This window comes from Phoca vitulina, unplaced genomic scaffold (assembly GCF_004348235.1).
Source record: "Phoca vitulina isolate PV1807 unplaced genomic scaffold, GSC_HSeal_1.0 scaffold17, whole genome shotgun sequence".
NCBI lineage: Eukaryota > Metazoa > Chordata > Mammalia > Carnivora > Phocidae > Phoca > Phoca vitulina.
This window is the reverse complement of record NW_022589720.1, coordinates 29979002-29995683: the sequence shown is the minus strand read 5'-3', so window position 1 is coordinate 29995683 and position 16682 is coordinate 29979002. Positions and strand designations below refer to the sequence as shown.

Below are 16682 nucleotides of genomic sequence, written 5' to 3'. Positions count from 1 at the left end.
GTATTGCTCCTAATATGGCACTATTGGGAAAGTCTCCTTTTCTATTTCCCTATCCCTTGTACCATCCCTCTCTGTCTCGCCTACTTGCTCAGGAGCTGTGGAGTATATTCAGTACAGACCCTCCTCAACTTACTGTGGGCTTCCACTAGGATAAACCCATCATAAACTGAAAATATCCTAAGTCAAAAATGCATTTAATAAACCTCACCTACTGAACTTCGCAGCTTAGCCCAGCCTACCTTAAATGTGCTCGGAACACTTCCATTAGCCGACACTAGAGCAGAATCATCTAAAACAAAGCCTATTTTCTAGTAAAGTGCTGACTGTCTCAGGTAACTTACTGAACACCATACGGAAAGTGAAAACCAGAACAGTTGTACGGGAACAGAATGGTTGTAAGCACATCGGTTGTTCATGCTCGTGATGGTGTGGCTGCGTGGGAGCAGCGGCCACTGCCCAGCCCCGTCAGAGAGGATCCTATCACACATCACTAGCCTGGGAGAAGATCACAGTTCAAAATTCAAAGTATGGTTTCTATGGAATGCACATTCCTTTGGCACCATTGTAAAGCTGAAAAATCATTAAGTCAAACCGTCATAACAAGGGGACTATCTATAGCGAACAGTGGAGGGGAATCTTGTCTAGGCTTCCCAGAGCCTGACCTAGACAGGAAGAGATCAAGTTTACCTTCCCCATGCAGGGCCTCAGAGTGAAGCAGGGAGAAGCAGGGTCCATAATGGTGACTTTGCCACCAGGCCTGGTGCAGAGAATCCAGCCCTGGCCCACTCCCTAGAGACCTGCTTTTTTCCATCTTTTACTCCGGGTTCCTTCCTTCCCTCACTTGCTTTGGATACATTGATTAGTGTAAGCCAATCATAATGGTTCCATTTCTCTTGCAGTGATTGGTTTAGGGGTGGGCACGTGACCATATTGTTCGATGACATAAAGAAAATTTATCAGAAGGATTCTAGGAAAGATTCTTTTCTTTTAAAAAAGAGTTGCATGAAAAAAATTTTTACTTCCACTGGATATTGCCCTGATGTATAGCCATTTTACGAATGTCTTATGGACAGCTGTCTTATAACCATGGAGGGAGTGCCCCTGGAGAATATCCTGAGGATAACAAGGCAGAAAGATGGAAGAGACTTAGGTCTTTGACGATAGAGTTGAATCTCTGAATTAATCAGTCCAGGAACCAGTCTAAGTCTGCACTGCTTGTTACATGACCTAATAAATGCCCTTCACGTTGAAGACATTTGAGCGGAGTTTCCTGTTACTTGCAGTCAAAGGCATCCAACGGAAACAGACCCTGATCCTGACTTTTACTGGCAGCTTCACGCACATGCATATGTACGTGCATGTACCCACATGTACACAATTGTTTTGGTTTGGGGCCCTGCACCTCCTATTCTCACCAAACCCCTCTACTCCCCCAAACCACCTGGTGCCTTGTACTAAGCCCCAGGGGGCTGAAGACTTGGGCCCCTTTCACAAGGCCTTGTTTTCTGGGAACTGAATGCCCTTGCATCTTAGGGGAGAAAGGGCTAAAGAAGGAAGAAGCTCTCTCTGGGCCCCATGCCAAGACAACCTAGATAAATACAACATGAGATTAAAGAAATGAAGTGATGCCCGTCTGGTGTGCGTTCAGAGTTACCAGGTACATCCAATGCCCCAGGATTTCTCTCAACCACTTTTGTCCCTTGAAAAGCTCCCAAACTCATCTACCCTAAGAACTGGGTGCCTTTAGCTTAAAGCTTTGCCTTAGTCTGTTAAGATGTAGTCAACCTGAAGAGGAAGGAAAATTCTAGAATGATGGTGCTGGTGGCAGGGTGGGGGATGGCACCCTGTAAACTACAAAGAACTAGAGGAGGAAAAAGAAAGAGAGAAGGGCAAACTGAAAGCACCCCATATGAGCTTGGCTAGGGTGAGGACTCTGCCTAGGACCAGTCTTTCCCTTGTGAGCATACAATTCCGAACCAGGAGCTTGGACTCCAGAGCAGGGCTGGAGCTTCTGCCACCAGCATGAAAAGCCATGGCTAGGACTTGGGTATCTCCTTGGACCAGGCTCTTGTATCCACATGAGGAGAGCTGAGAAGCCCCTCACTGAACTGGCCAGAGCCTGAAGAGGACCGTGGAGCTTTGCTGAGGAAGACACAAGGTAGCACGTGGACTCCAAGACTGTCTGGTGGCCACGGGGGCACTTCCGCTGCTGGCTCCAGGCAGGGCTGCACACTGTGGCCACAGGACAGTGTGGAGCTAACTGCCCGGCCTGGGCAATCACACTTAGAACCCCGGCTTGGGGTGTGTCAAGTTCTCACTGCTTCTCAAAGCCCCGATATTGGAAATCCCAGGGCTGGGCATGCTCGTCTCTCCAGGCCCTCTGACCAGAAATGGTTTGGGTTGTTTGTAACAGGGTTGTCTGAAAGGCAGCACTTTTCAAGTTGAGTATTTTTGTCTGTTTGTTTTGCTCTAGTTTCTATGTCTATTTTGTGGTTCCCCCCCCCCCCCCACCCGCCAAAAGGCCATGTCTCAATGGCCTTCTTTGAGAATTATCTTCTGGCAAGTAAGATAAGGAAAAGTCCTGGGAAAGACTTTGAGGAATCGACCCCCACAGAGATAGGGAAGGTGCCCACTGTAATTTATTACCTCTTGAGGATATCTGGGTTGTCGTAGATCAGATAACTGCGGCCCATAAACTGCGGAATCTCGATGGCTTCTGTGATGGCTGAGATAGAACAGAAAATGGAGGTTACATGGTATTCGGCTCTCTTGACCCCCGCCCTCAACCCCAGGGCAGGAAAATACAAAGGAAGCCAGTTCCTGGAAATGGGACATTTAACAACTTGTCAGCCCCTTCCTCTTGTCTGCACACACACTTGGCCAGGTTTGGAGCTGCCTGTCATGGCCTGGGGTTGGTGTCTCCCTGTGGTCGCCTCCCTGGGGCTGGCTGTCACTGCTATTGGCCTCAGCACTACTGAGAAGTCTTTGCAGTATGTTGAAACTTGAACTGTGCCCAATTATTCTTGGAAGCCAAAGAGCAGGTCGTGGGCCATGTGGGGAACAGCTGGGGATAACCCTAGATATTCTCCAAGGGAGGCAGAGAAAACAATCCCCAAACAAAGCCCACCAGGATTTCATGATCTGAAGCCAATCTGCCCCAGGACTCCTCTACTTCTTCAGCCATGACCTCAAGAGATTGGTGAAGTAGGCGGGATAAGGCTTTGGCTCGTTTTTTTTTTACAAATCACCTTCCAGCGTCATGTTTTACAGGATCTTCACCATATTCTCATGGTGTAGCAGGGAGTATGGAGGAGGGCTGGTTATTCCCATTTTACAGAAGAGGAAGACAATGCACAGGAATCATCAACGATTTGCCCAAGATCACACAGCAAAGAGAGCATAAGACCATAAACCAGAAGGGCTCTCCTTAATTCTGGCCCTCAGTCCACATTTGACTTTCCAGTATCTTAGAAGTGTATTTCCTTCTTCCTAATGTCTCATCCCCTTGTTTTCCTAAGGAATCACCCTTTTCACACAGCAACATCTTTCTCCTCTTTAGAAAGACATAGAAGTGATGTTGAAGGAAATTAAGATAGAATGAATCTCATTTTCAAAGAAATGTGCAAAACGAGAGAGAATAAATCAGCTTATAAAACCAGTTAGAGTTTCACAAAAATATGTGGTTGAAGCAAGGAAGACACTGAGCTGACTCTACACCCAGGGGAGAAAATGTATAATTATTTGATACTATGAACAGTAGGAGAGTTTAAACTTAACTTCTAATTATGAAAAGAGAAAGAGAGAGAGAGGGAAGGAGAGAGAGAGGTAACAGCAAACCCCCAAACCCAGTGACATTGAGTCCCAAGGATAACTTCCTCTGTTGGCAGGTTACCCACAGCAGGTTCCCACAATGTTTTCATAAAAAACAAAATTAAAAAAAGGAAGGAAGGAGGTAAGGAGGAAAGGAAGGAGGGAGGGAGGGAGGGAAGAAGGAAGGAAATAAAAGCAAAGAAAGAGAAATGGAACTTTAATAATTTCGGAGGTAACTCTGAAGAAATTGCTTTAGTGCTGACACATCTCAGCTCTGATCAGGGGGCTGCCAGCTCAGGGGGGCCTACTGGAACCAAGAAAGGCTCTAGCTAGTGCAGCAGCCCCCACTTATTCGTGGGCTTGCTAGCCATGCTTTCAGTTACTTGTGGTCGGCCGTGGTCCAGAGGCAGATGATCCTCCTATCGTCAGAAAGTCAAGAGATGCCCAATGCTAGGTCACCGTGCTTGCGTCACTGCCCACACTTCATCCCACCGAACAGGCATTCCATCTCACAACGTCACCAGAAGGGTGAGGACAGTCCAATAAGATATTTTGAGAGAGAGACCCCAGTGACATAACTTAGATTCCATATGTTGTTACAAGTGTTCTATTTTATCATCAGTTATTGTTGTTAATCTCTTACTGTGCCCAATTTAGACTGATCGTAGGTAAGCACGTCCAGGAAGAAACATGGAATATACAGGACTCCATACTCTCTGTGGTTTCAGGCATCCGCTGGGGGTCTTGGCAGGTTCCCTCCCCGCAGATCAGGTAGGGGAGGGTGACTGTAGCTTCCAATTCTGGCCACCCCACCAGCCTCTCTCCCTTCTGGTTAAAGAGGGTAAGAGGAAGAGGGGAGGAAAAGGAAGGGAAGTAGAGAGAGGTAAAAAGAGTGAGATGCAAAATAGCAGGAGCTGAGGAGAAGAATGAATGGGAGGAAGGAGAGAGAGGGGAAAGGAGAAAAGAAGCTGCCAAGTAAGGAAGGGAGAGCCAGGTGCCTGGGCAGCCTTCGGGTGGGGGAAGGAGCGGGGGTGGGGAAGCAAGGCAGGGAGGGAAGGAGCCAGAGGAGTAGAAGTCGAAATGAGAGGGGGAGAGAAGAAGAGGGAAAAGGGGGCTTGTAGGTGGGATGCAGGCCCCTAACTTCAGGATAGGAGTGCCCAGGAGGGAAAAGGAGAGGATATCCAAGCTGTCAGAGGAGCGGTTCCCAGAGCTAAACATAGCCAAGGCTCCCCCACTGGGTTTGGCTCACCCCCAGGGTGAGAGGCGCAGGCCCTGCTGTTACTGGCCATGGGTGTGGGCCTGTTCCCCTGGACTCCCTGAAACGGTAGGATGTGCTTGTCACACGTCAGCGGGGCACACAGAGAGCCTCTGCGGGGTCTGTGTGAGCCCGGCCCAGCTGCCTGCCAAGCCGGCTCAGGCGCTTCCCGAGCTCCAGCTGGGAGGCGAGCGCCATCTCAGGGCTGGTGGCTCTAGAGGGAGGATTCCCGCCTCCTCCCCGGTAGAGTGGCCGAGTCCCCCACCACCTACCCCGGTCCCCTCCGCAAGCGCTTGGCCTGCACGGGGTGCCCTCCCTGGCAGGAGCCCAGAGCGCTTTCGCAGTGTCACCTGGAACATCCTGTACTTACTATTGAGGCAGTGGTTCTCGCACTCTGCCAGCCGCCAGCATGGAACAGAAGAGGGGAAGTCGGAATTCCACAGGTCACCGGAAACCAGCCTTGTTTCCCCCATAAAGCCCTGAGAGGGCCCAGCCGGTCCTCTCAGGGGAATGGGAATAGGAACCCCACAGGGATGGCTGGAATCTCTCTCAGCACGCTTAGCACCAACTCCCCTCCCTAAGTCTCCACTGCATAGTGGGGGGGGGGGGGGCAGACAGAGAAGGGATGTGTCCCTTGTCTGACACTTCTGAGGCTCCCCTGACCTTGAACTAACAATCCCCATTTATTCTAAACCTGGAGAAACAGTTCTTTGCTGAACAGTTACTTACCTTGTCAATGATTATTACTTTTCTTGCCTCTAGGCTATGCGTGAAAGAGGAATGATAAGCCAGCCAGCTGCCTCTTTTCTCTCTGTAGTGGAAAAATATCCCCCCAATTCCCACCCCACCGGCCCTCTGCAAGATTCCAGAGCCCTGCTCATTCTGCGATTAACAAAGGGCGGGGGAAGGCTCCAGAAAGGACCCGACTGAATATAAAATGGTGAAAATATACTCACTGCAGGCAGTATCTATGGATAAATATGAATTCTGTACTAGAACATTCGAGCTGGAAGTGACCATCTAGCCCTTTCCGGCCCTTTGTAGTTTATTTAAATATTGTAAACATGATGATATTTTATCCTAACCCAATATTTTCTACATCATCTTTTCTTCTGCGGCAAAGGCACTAATCAAAAAGTGTTTTTGTCACGTCTTCACATTTACACCTAAAGGACTGTGCCAATCTGCCAACACAAAAAAATACCCCAATGAATAGCAGCCTCCAAGCCAGGGAAAGCAAATTTTCCACCTGAGGGACTTGAAATTCCCAACAGACTATAAGGAGCTGATGGAGTGCTGGCTCGTTCTTAGAGTCACAGGACCCCAGAGAAGGAAGGACCTGGGCGGGGGGGCTGTAACCTGACTTTCCCAACAGCATCCTGATGGATGGCCACCGGGCCCAAGCAGCTCCTTCATCCACAGGGTAGCACCCTCCCTTGCTGGACAGTTCTACTTGGTCCAGAATTCTTGGTTCCATGATGCTGCCTCGGTAGCCGGAGTAACAACCACCAAACACCTTTCCAGGACCAGCCTTCAACTCTCTCAAGATCAACATCCAGGCTGAACACACCCACATTGTTCCATTGTTGAATGATACAACATGCTAAGGAAGAAACAGTCCCTGTAGTCTGCATAAGGAATATGCTGTATTCATTTGTGTTTTTATATACTGAGTTTTCTTAAATTATGGCCTACGTTTACTGAAGCTGTTTTTTCACACACTGGGACCAGAAAAAGTAACATCATCTAAATCAGACCTCCCAAGGTGCTGTGAATTGACTAAATACTATAGAAAATGTTCAAAATGTTGTGTTTGTGGAAGGTGTGCAAGGTGTCAATGATGAGGCAAGACCGGATTCTGCAGGACTGAGAACCGTGTGCCCAAGGCCAGCTCGCTGTCGGTTTTGAGCGCGGAGCAGCTCTCCTCCACAGAGAAACACCCCCATCTAGCGGCCCGACGGGTCCTGCACGCTCCGAGTCCAAACTTGTCAGTAATGCAGGGAAGGGAAGGGAGGCCCAGGGCTCAGAGTTCTTTCCCAAATGGCCTGCGTGCTATTGGCTGGGAGAAGCCCTGGGAGACAGCTGCATTCTCTCTCCTCGTCGTGGGACACTCAGATCATAGCCAAGGCGCCAAGAAGTCCCCCAGAAGAGAGAGCTGTTTAAACTGGGGTTACTCAGGATTACCCAAGCTTACCTGACCACAGACCCCCGCACCCATTTTGTGTCTGTGAACGTATGTTGTCTGTCTTTGCATGTGTGCTCAAAACAGCCATTAATATTTCTTAGAACCTAATTTGGTACATGAGCTTCGTGAAATTCTGCTTTAACTTACTAGTAACTTACTTAGATACAAGAACTCTGAGGGACCGGATGCAAGATGGGTAAATTTGGATGAGAGTAGAGCGAAAGAGAAAAGAAATCTCTAAGGATGGGGCGTACCTTTTCCGAGGAGGGAGGCCCTGGTAACACCCCTCTGGGGAGATGCGAAGGGGGTCTCAGTATTGGGGTGCTCCATAGGGTGCCTAGATTTAAGGTAGCAGAAGGCACCTAAGAGTGAGAGCCCCTAAACGGGAGGTCAGGGGACCACCGAAGTCAGGCCTTATGATTTCCGTAGGCATCTGCAGTTAGAAGTAGGAGAACTGGCTTCTCCTGGCCTGGTGGGTTCCCCAGGCTGGGGCGGAGAGGTTCGGTTTTCCGTAGCTGCTAGTGCAATTGGGAGCCACAGCGCCCCGGGAGCAGTGAGGAGCTCAGTGGGAGCTCAAGGCCCACCTCTGTCTGGGCTCAGCCTTGCAGGGACAAAGGGGGAGGTCCTTAAACCACTGTGATGGTCTGGGTGTCTAGACCATTCCAGGATAGGCCAGAGTTTCTGGTTCCAACCCTCCTGTGCCACCAAGAGGCGAGAAGAGGTGCCAATCTCCCAACGAGGGCCCTAGTGGAAATCACCTGCGTGCCACAAACTCCCTGACCAGGTTAGAGAAAGCCAGACTCACCAGGGACCCCCAAAGCTAAATAGCTGGTGGAGAAGGTGGTATGGATTGAATGAGGTCTGGAGCTAGTGACTTCAGCAGTGTGGGCTGCTCAATGTAAAAGGACCGCTTTAGCTTCCGGAGGGGATACTAAGGGTAGGTTCTTGCTTTTGAAAGATGATCTGGTTATCAGGGAGAAAAAAAAAGCCAAACTTTTAAATATAGGAAGCTACGCATCACCTTGCTGGATGAGACAAGACTGTCTCCTGTCTACCTGTCAGGATTCATCCTGACAACCAAGGATGGCTTCTGAACATTCTTGGTCTCTCCCACCAAGAATCTAACCAAAGTTTTAGAATGTTCTTCTGTGTTTCTGTGGAATAGTATAGCTGCCCACCTCTCTCCTTTCTCTTTCCAAACCTCACTCGGGACTAGATGCTCACCCCGATATTACAGCAGTCCGTGTGACAACTGCATGCCACCGCGTGCCCGTTGGGGCCTGGAAAAAATTGTCCTTAATGGCCCTAACTTGTGCCCAGTCTCCCATTAATGCTGTCAAGCCATAAACAGGAGAAGAAATGACTTGCTACGGGCCACGCCCCCCATACAGAAGCCTTCCTAGAGGGGTAACAACTGCCCTTTGGGCAGAAGCACTATCTTTATTTCAAAGCATAAGGAAATACTGATACAACACGAGGGGAGCTGATAGTCAGCCTGGGTTTTACTCTGGGCTTGAGCCTAGCATGTTCCAGAAAAAGAGGCCTAAACGCCCCCCAGATCCCCCCGCCGCTGTCCATTCCCTTGGATCTTGCCAGGAGGCCCAGGCCCTCCATGGAGCTCTGACTCTTCAAGCTGCTGAGACTTGCTTCTCACTGAACCTGAACGCACAGTTATGGAGCTATAAATGTGAGCACTTTATATCTGTTACGGCTAATGTTCTGCAGCAGAAAACGAGGGTTAACAAGATCACAAATTATCCTGTCCTTCCTCCTCTAATTCTCAAAGCTAAACGTTCATTTAAGCCTTGGGCTTTATATATTGACCATTAAGGTGAGCATCTGAGGCAGGAGCAAACCTGAATTGCCTGTGGTAAAGTTGGAGACCCAGGAAACTCAAACACGAATGTGTAAAATCCAAACTCAATTTTCCGAATGAATGGGCTACTCTTGAACTAAATCTCTGCAAGTACACGCTATTAGCCAAACAACAATTTGCTTGTTAGAATTATAATCAGGATCTTTCAGAAATGGATCCATCACTCTTCTTCGGAGGTTCATCACTAGGGTGAGCTATGTTAATAAACATATTTCTTATAATTTGCCATGCAGTTTTCAAAATTCATTGAAACAGAATACTACGCAGGCTTCCAACCAGCAAATTAGCATTCATACTTCCCAAGACTGCTGCAAAACAACTTCTCCTACTATTCCATACACCGCAGCATCTACCTGTAACTGACCATCTTCTCCTAAGCCCTAATTCTTTTTTTTTTTTTTAAAGATTTTATTTATTTATTTGACAGAGAGAGACACAGCGAGAGAGGGAACACAAGCAGGGGGAATGGGAGAGGGAGAAGCAGGCTTCCCGCCGAGCAGGGAGCCTGATGCGGGGCTCGATCCCAGGACCCTGAGATCATGACCTGAGCCGGAGGCAGACGCTTAACGACTGAGCCACCCAGGCGCCCTCCTAAGCTCTAATTCTGATAAAGTTCGGGAACCTGGAAACAGATGGGAAAGAGAGAGAACACATCCCTTCACTTAGGCTCACTGCCTTATTTCCTTTGACCTGATGCCTTTTTTTTTTTTAGTTTGGCCTGATGCCTTTTTTTAGTTCCCAGGCTGGTGAGGCCATACTGATACTTGAAACAACAAGAGCCAATGGCCCAACATGATGACCATATACTGGTAGGCCTCTTCCAGACACCAGGTCCATGGCCTCTGCCTCCCTAGGGCAGGTGTGGAAAGTTCCATCCAGTAGGGACTCAAGGCCTGTGACCTGCTCTAGCTTTCAGACAAGGGCGGGTTGGAAGCTGAGTAGCTCACAGCAGGTGTAGTGGATTTTCTTTTTCTCGCCAGCAACAATAATGGTGAGTACTGGCTGAGTACTTAATAGGCCTTCTCCTCAGGAATATGCATCGCCTCATTTAATCTACACTACCACCTTCTGTGCTAGACGCTATTGCATCATTATTCGCATTTTACTGATGAGGAAACCCAGGCACAGAGGAAACAGCATGAAAAATAACACTTTCAGAAGGTTATTTATACTTCAGTAGAATTTATATTTTTCTGTATTGGGCAAGATTTCTCAGATTTCTCCTTATTGCCTTCGCAGGTAGGGGTCAACATAGTTATCAGCTATAAAGCCCAGGCATCCACCTATCAGGATAGGCTCTGGGCATGGCTCAGAAGCAGGGGTCGCGCGGAAACCCCCCTACACTATGATATAACCTTTCCGCTGCTAGACCATCAGGGGATTCTCAGGGAAGACGCCCCACTGTTACCGAGGTACTTCGGCACTATCATTCTTCTTTAATAGAATGATTAACCATGTGACATGCCATCTAATACGCTCCTGAACTCATTGCCCCAAACAACGCACATGGCTGACCCGGGGTTCCCAGCCCCTCCCGGAGGAGTCTGTCCCCTGTGCTCCCGGAGACACCCCCCTCCCGCACAGCGCCTACCTTTCTGGCAGTGCAGCCCCTCGAAGCCCAGGGGGCAGTCGCACTCGTAGCCCTCCTTCCTGGGCCGGCAGCTGCCCCCGTGCGCGCAGGGCCCCGCCACGCAGGGGTGGGCTGCGTTCTCCACGTTCACGCCCCGCGTGAAGTCGTGCTTCATGTGGATGGTGCGGTCGTTCAGGATGATCTGCGGGGGACAGAGGGTCAAGACGTTCAGGCGCTCGGAACACATCTTTGCAGTCTGCTAAAGCCTCCCTCGGCACCCGCACCCGCACGACGCGTGCTGAGGGAGCTTGCATAAAAGAGTGTCCAGTTCCGGTTTTTATCGCCTTGTCAAAGCGATGCAGGAACCGAAGTGACTACCCGCGGCCCTTGGGAGAATCTGCAGAGAGGAAAGCATCCCCTGGCTCTGGAAGATGCCAGGAGGTCATAAAGAAGTCCCAATAAATACAAAATGAGGGTTCTCAACCTGGCTGCCTGTTAGAATCGCCTGGGGAACTTTAAGAAATGTACTGATGCCGGGGTCCCACGCAGGTCAATTGGATCAGCATCTCTGACGGTGGGATCCAGTCAGCAGTCATTTTAAAAAGCTTTCCAAGTGATTCTTTTTGTTTTTTTTTTTTAAAGATTTTTTATTTATTTATTTGAGAGAGAATGAGAGACAGAGAGCACGAGAGGGAAGAGGGTCAGAGGGAGAAGCAGACCCCCTGCCGAGCAGGGAGCCCGATGTGGGACTCGATCCTGGGACTCCAGGATCACGACCTGAGCTGAAGGCAGTCGCTTAACCAACTGAGCCACCCAGGCGCCCAGCTTTCCCAGTGATTCTAAGATGCAACCAAGGTTGAAAGGTGCTGCTGTAAAACCAAGGAGGAAAGAATACAAAACAGGCAGGAATCAAAGGGGGACTGATGGCTCCTGGTGGCGGTGGGGCTGGGAGAAGCTTCTCCCTGTATTGCTGTGTTCTTCTGGCCAGTGGTCTCCAGGGAGTCTACAGCTCCATCAGCTGGGACTCCCCGATTGTCCCACCCACTCCTCTACCCTCCCTCCCTGACACTCTTGAATTCCCTTCCTCTCCACATCCCCTTCCCCACCATTAAAAAAGAAAAAAAAAGAAAAAAATTCAGATCACATTCTTAGTACTGCCATGCAAATTCACCGGCAAGAGAGCTCCTTTGCCTTCACCCCCTTTTCCCTGCAGTGGGGCTCTAGCAAAAATGATGAATTATACGGAGAGGTTACTGGGCTTTCCAGCCCCAGGTAAATGGAGCCAATGTTTTCAGCCCTTGACTTGCAGAGTGTGTTTATTTTGAGCTGTGTGGGCGTTTCAGTGTCACGCACGCTTGGCAGAACCTGGGGACAGAACACCACTCAGAAAGACCTCTGCCCTGCAGGGGCTTCTAAGAGGTTAGCCATGGTCTTTCCTGCCACTAATGCATGGTTCCACAAGCTTGCCTAGTCCTTGGAGGGTGTCGGGAGAGTTGGGAGACACTTTTTTTTCCCAGTTTTGAATCTTACAAACTGCGAGAAAGTAGCCAGAGTCCTTCTATACTCGTCCCCTTTTCATGCTCCAAGTGAAAGAGTGTGAAACGGAGTCATACGTATTTGAGACAAGCCCAGATGCTACCGTCCACCACAGGACACGGCACAGCCAATGACTCAGCCCCTGGGAGGGGAGGGTGGCCTTCCCAGGAGGTGAGGAGGAAAGGGTTATGTGTGCTGTGTGAAGGGGGGAGGGGCAAAGCCTGACAAGGGAGGGGAGAGAGAGTGAGGCCACTTAGCATCTCAGCTTGCTTTCTAAGTGAGAATTTCTAACACGCGATTAAACAAGGCCAAGCCCGCTGATGGGGGACCATGGGCTGAGCTGAGGTGTCACTGACATCGCTGTTCAGCAACACAGGGAAACACATCAGGGGCAGCAAGTATTGCCTGGATCCCTTTTGTGGGACCCACACCGGGATACAAGAGAAGAAGGACAGAGCCCCATGGGGCCCTTCCGAGTGCCCGGATGTGTAAATCACGATAGGACCACCTTTCACTGGCCTCCTTCATTTCACGCTCCCTCATGCTTCATGCCAAGGCTAGAAAGGATCAGTGGCCCACCACCCACCATCGGTTGCTAAAGGAAAACAGGAGGAAGCTAATATCCAGGAATCGAATATGCTTTTCTTCAAATCCTTTTTCTCCCAGGGCTTGGCAGTCCTGGGAATCTGGTTTGGTGAGCCAGCCTGCCTGTCTGTTACAGACAAACATGTTATCATAACCAGAGAGGTCACGGGCAGCCCCAAGAGAAGGAATAACAGACAAACAGGAGTGCGGTCAGTGCCCTGTATCTTTAACTAGCTGAAGGATTTTTTTTCTGAACCTTCTACGGAAGGACTTCTTCATCTATGCTCTTAAGAGCTTGGTTACGTGATTGATGAACAACTGCTAACTTGCAGGGGTGGCAATGGGGGTGGAAGTGGGGATGGGGGTTGGCTCTTGACTTGAGCCGACTGCATAGTAACCCCAAAGAGAAGCACAGAGCCAAGAGTTGCTAGGAGACTCCATTCGCCTCCTTCCCTTTGGTAGAAGCATCTGCAGCCACCTGATGCCTGTTCCCTCCCTCAGCACCGCCCGGATCCTTTGGTGGATTGGCTGTAAAGATTCATCTTCACTGAGTTGCATTCATGGAATGTCTGCTGGACAGAGGCCCTGGGGTAGAAGTCATAAGAAAGTAGGGTTGGAAAGCTCTGTTGCTAGCCTTAAAAAAGAAAACCTTAAAACTTTCTCCAAGCTTCTTTTTTGGAGGCATGGGATTATACCGATCATAGTTCTCGATTCCATCGTCTGTAGACAAGGTCACACAACAAACATGCACAAGTAAAGCTGGTACCTTCTGGATGCTCCCACTAAACGGCTTCAGGATGCCCGAGTTCTTCTTCACATCATCATAATTCGGGACTCCACCAATAAAAATGTCCGTGTTGCACTTAATCTGCGTGAAGCCTCCCTGCCAAAAGAGTAGACACGAAACACGGCATAGCTTCAGAAAAGATAGTCAAGACTACCAACTGGTAGACCTGGTACCCTGGGGACCCACCCCAAAAGGCTGGGGGGACTTCCACATTGGTTTGCATTGCCACTTACCCCCGTTTGAATGTCTATAAGTGTAGTAACCTCTCTGAGACTCTGTTTTACCATCTACAAAATGGGAACCCTAATATCTACCGCAGAGAGGTGTCATAGTGCATGTGGTAGACTGCATGACTGCCCACCAGTATTCAGCACTTCTCCAGAAGCACCCCTCTCCCTGCAGGAAGATCAGCTCCAATCTATTGATCTTGAGTGGGGCCAGGTAACTGGCTTCAGTCAATAAAACACGGGCAGAAGAGAAATGAATCATTTCTGCACAGAAGCTTTCAGAGCCAGAAAGGGGGGCTCATGGTGGACTCTCAGCCTGGGTGTCAGATTCAAGCTGCACCTGACCAGGGGCGCCTGGATGGCTCAGTCGGTTAAGCATCTGACTCTTGGTTTTGGCTCAGGTCATGATCCCAGGGTGATGAGATCAAGTCCTGCGTCGGGCTCCACACTCAGGAGGGAGTCTGCTTGAGATTTCTTTCCCTCTGCCCACCCCCCAAATAAATAAACAAAATATATATTTTTTAAAAAGCTGCACCTGACCACGGATGGACATGTAAGTGAGAAATAAGCCCTTATTGTAGCTGCTGCTATTTTGGAGCTGTTTGTGATTGACGTTGGCACAGTCTAGCCTCTCTCGGAGGCTGAGATCCTGCTTACTTAGCACTTTGCCCACAGTTGGATGCATAATCAGCATTCCTGTCTGCCCAGCTATTGTTATATTAGGCGGTGGTAAAGACAGAACCTCTTTCGGCCAAGAGAAAAGGAAGGCGTGGTGGGTGGGAGGCATTCCTTCTTAACAACTACAAAGGGTAGAGAAATTCTTCTATTTTCCAAATTCTGAGAAAACTTCCCATGTTAACCCCCAGAGGTTTCCCTCTTACTGGTTATTTCAACAGCCTAAACTCTCATGCGTGGGCTAGGCATTAAGCTGTGTGTAATATTTAAGGTTTAAACTCCTTCAGATACGAGCTGTAAGCAAAAAGTTAAAATGTTCTAACAATTAGAGATACATTGAAATTTGAGATCTCTGTGATGAATACTCTTTAGGTAACGTAAGTCAGGTTTCCTCTTACTCACGGTAAAAAGAAATATAGATAGTAGCAGCATTTAGTCATTAATTTAACCAATATTATTGGGCATTACTGTGTCCCAGGCACTAAATGCTGCACAAACAACAGGAAATAAGGAAGACCTGGTTCCTGGCCTCCAGAGGCTGACACGGGCAGGTGGGATTAGCTCAGCAAGGGCTGTTCAGGGGACTCTGGATGCACATGGGCGGGCGGTGTCCCATATCCTACCCTAGACCCAGAGAGTTGGGGAGGTGGTCGAGGAAGAGTCAGAACTGTAGAAACTGGCCAAAGTCAGGGCTTGAGGGGAAATAGTAGGTATAGGGCAGAGGCAAGGAGGGACCAGATCCTGCACGCATAGAAATTTACCCTGTACCCAAAAAGCAGTGAGCTTTACGCAGAGAGAAAATAGTCCTATCTGTGTTTTAGGCAGATCACAGGCCAGAGGGAGGAGAATGGATGTGGCTCAGGTCAGAGTAGGGAAGGGGAGACAGGGAGGGCAGAGAGGAAGGTGCACCATCTCAGGGGATGCTCACAGTGGCCAGGTCCAGCCAGGTAACGGCAGGGAGGTCTCGACTGGAATATAGACAGCACCGCCTTCTGTCAATAACCTTTGGGCAGCTTCCAGAGTTCTTATTTAACTGGCCAGGGGTTGGGGGGGACGCGGTGCTCATCAAAGAAGCGAAAGGGCTTTCAGGAATTCTAGTGGCTGCCTGGAATACTGCCCCAGGCAGCGGCTCTCACCACACACCCACAGGCACCCATCACGGTCACGTCTTAGCTCTTACCCAAAAGTTCAAATCGGCTAATAAGAGGAAAGGAGGAAGGCTGCAGGGTCACAGGGATTTCAGAGAAATAGGCTGTTTTGAAAAACCTTTGAGTTATAGTTGTATCCAGGGAATGGGACCCAGCCTCCTGGGGTGAGATCTGCTTCCTTTTGGTTGCTCATCAGAATCCTCCCCCACCTACCTCCTGTTGACCAGAGGCAGGCCCGCAGCTGCCCCACCCACGGGGAACCGCAAGAGAAAAGCGAATAGACCCCACCAAAATGAGGCTTCGTGTCTAGATCTGCCACTTCTATTTAGCTGGAAGTGGATGGAAAATCTGAGCAAAGCCACTGGTTAGGGTTTTCTGGAGCCCTCAGAAGCACATCCCTTCTTTAAGTCTGGCTTAGACTCAACCCTGGACTGTTGGTATTTCTCAGCTGAGCAACCCAAAGTTCGGTTCAGCTTTAGTGTGGACACTTAGGAGCCGACGTCCTGGGTTAACTCCCAGAAGTGTTTGCACACCCCACCCATCTCTAAGCTCTAAGACCACTATTCTTAATACCATTGCTCTATAACCAAAAGGGTCAGCCATGCCTTTGAACATGGTATGGGCAGCTAGCTGGGGAGCAGAAACCCCTGGGGGAAGATGTGATTAAGGCTCAACTCACTGAGATCAAGCATGGGGCCTTCCACTCCTGTCTCAGAGCTACCTCAAAATAAACAAACAAACAAACAAAAAACCACCTCACATGTACCCAGAATAGCTACACCTTTACCCACATGTCTATATTGCTTTCCAGGTGGGAGCTGCACTCCAGCTTCCGTCTGTTCCAAAAGCCAATAGGGAGGCACTGATTCGACCATACTGGTTTAATTCTCATTCTCTGATATGGTAGCAATAGAAATTCTGAGGTATGGTTTTTACCTTTGTGTTGTCTCTTCGCTGTAGAATTCCAATGGTAAATACCATGTCCTGAAAAGTTCCTTACTTATAATCAAAGGCCTTAATCCTACTAT

The 16682-nt window shown here is 49.2% G+C and overlaps 1 protein-coding gene across 2 annotated transcripts in view; it reads right to left on the bottom strand.

The window, feature by feature from the left end:
* Positions 1-16682, bottom strand: part of EGFLAM (EGF like, fibronectin type III and laminin G domains) — a 173295-nt gene that overhangs the window by 11699 nt on the left and 144914 nt on the right. The window contains exons 17-20 of one of the 2 annotated variants that reach the window (XM_032415400.1): positions 13584-13700; positions 10718-10898; positions 5436-5459; positions 2647-2725 (exon numbers count right to left, since the gene is read on the bottom strand). In XM_032415400.1, coding sequence (XP_032271291.1) covers positions 2647-2725; positions 5436-5459; positions 10718-10898; positions 13584-13700 — 401 coding nt within the window. The remainder of the gene's footprint in view (positions 1-2646; positions 2726-5435; positions 5460-10717; positions 10899-13583; positions 13701-16682) is intronic. The other variant, XM_032415401.1, reaches the window with a different exon arrangement.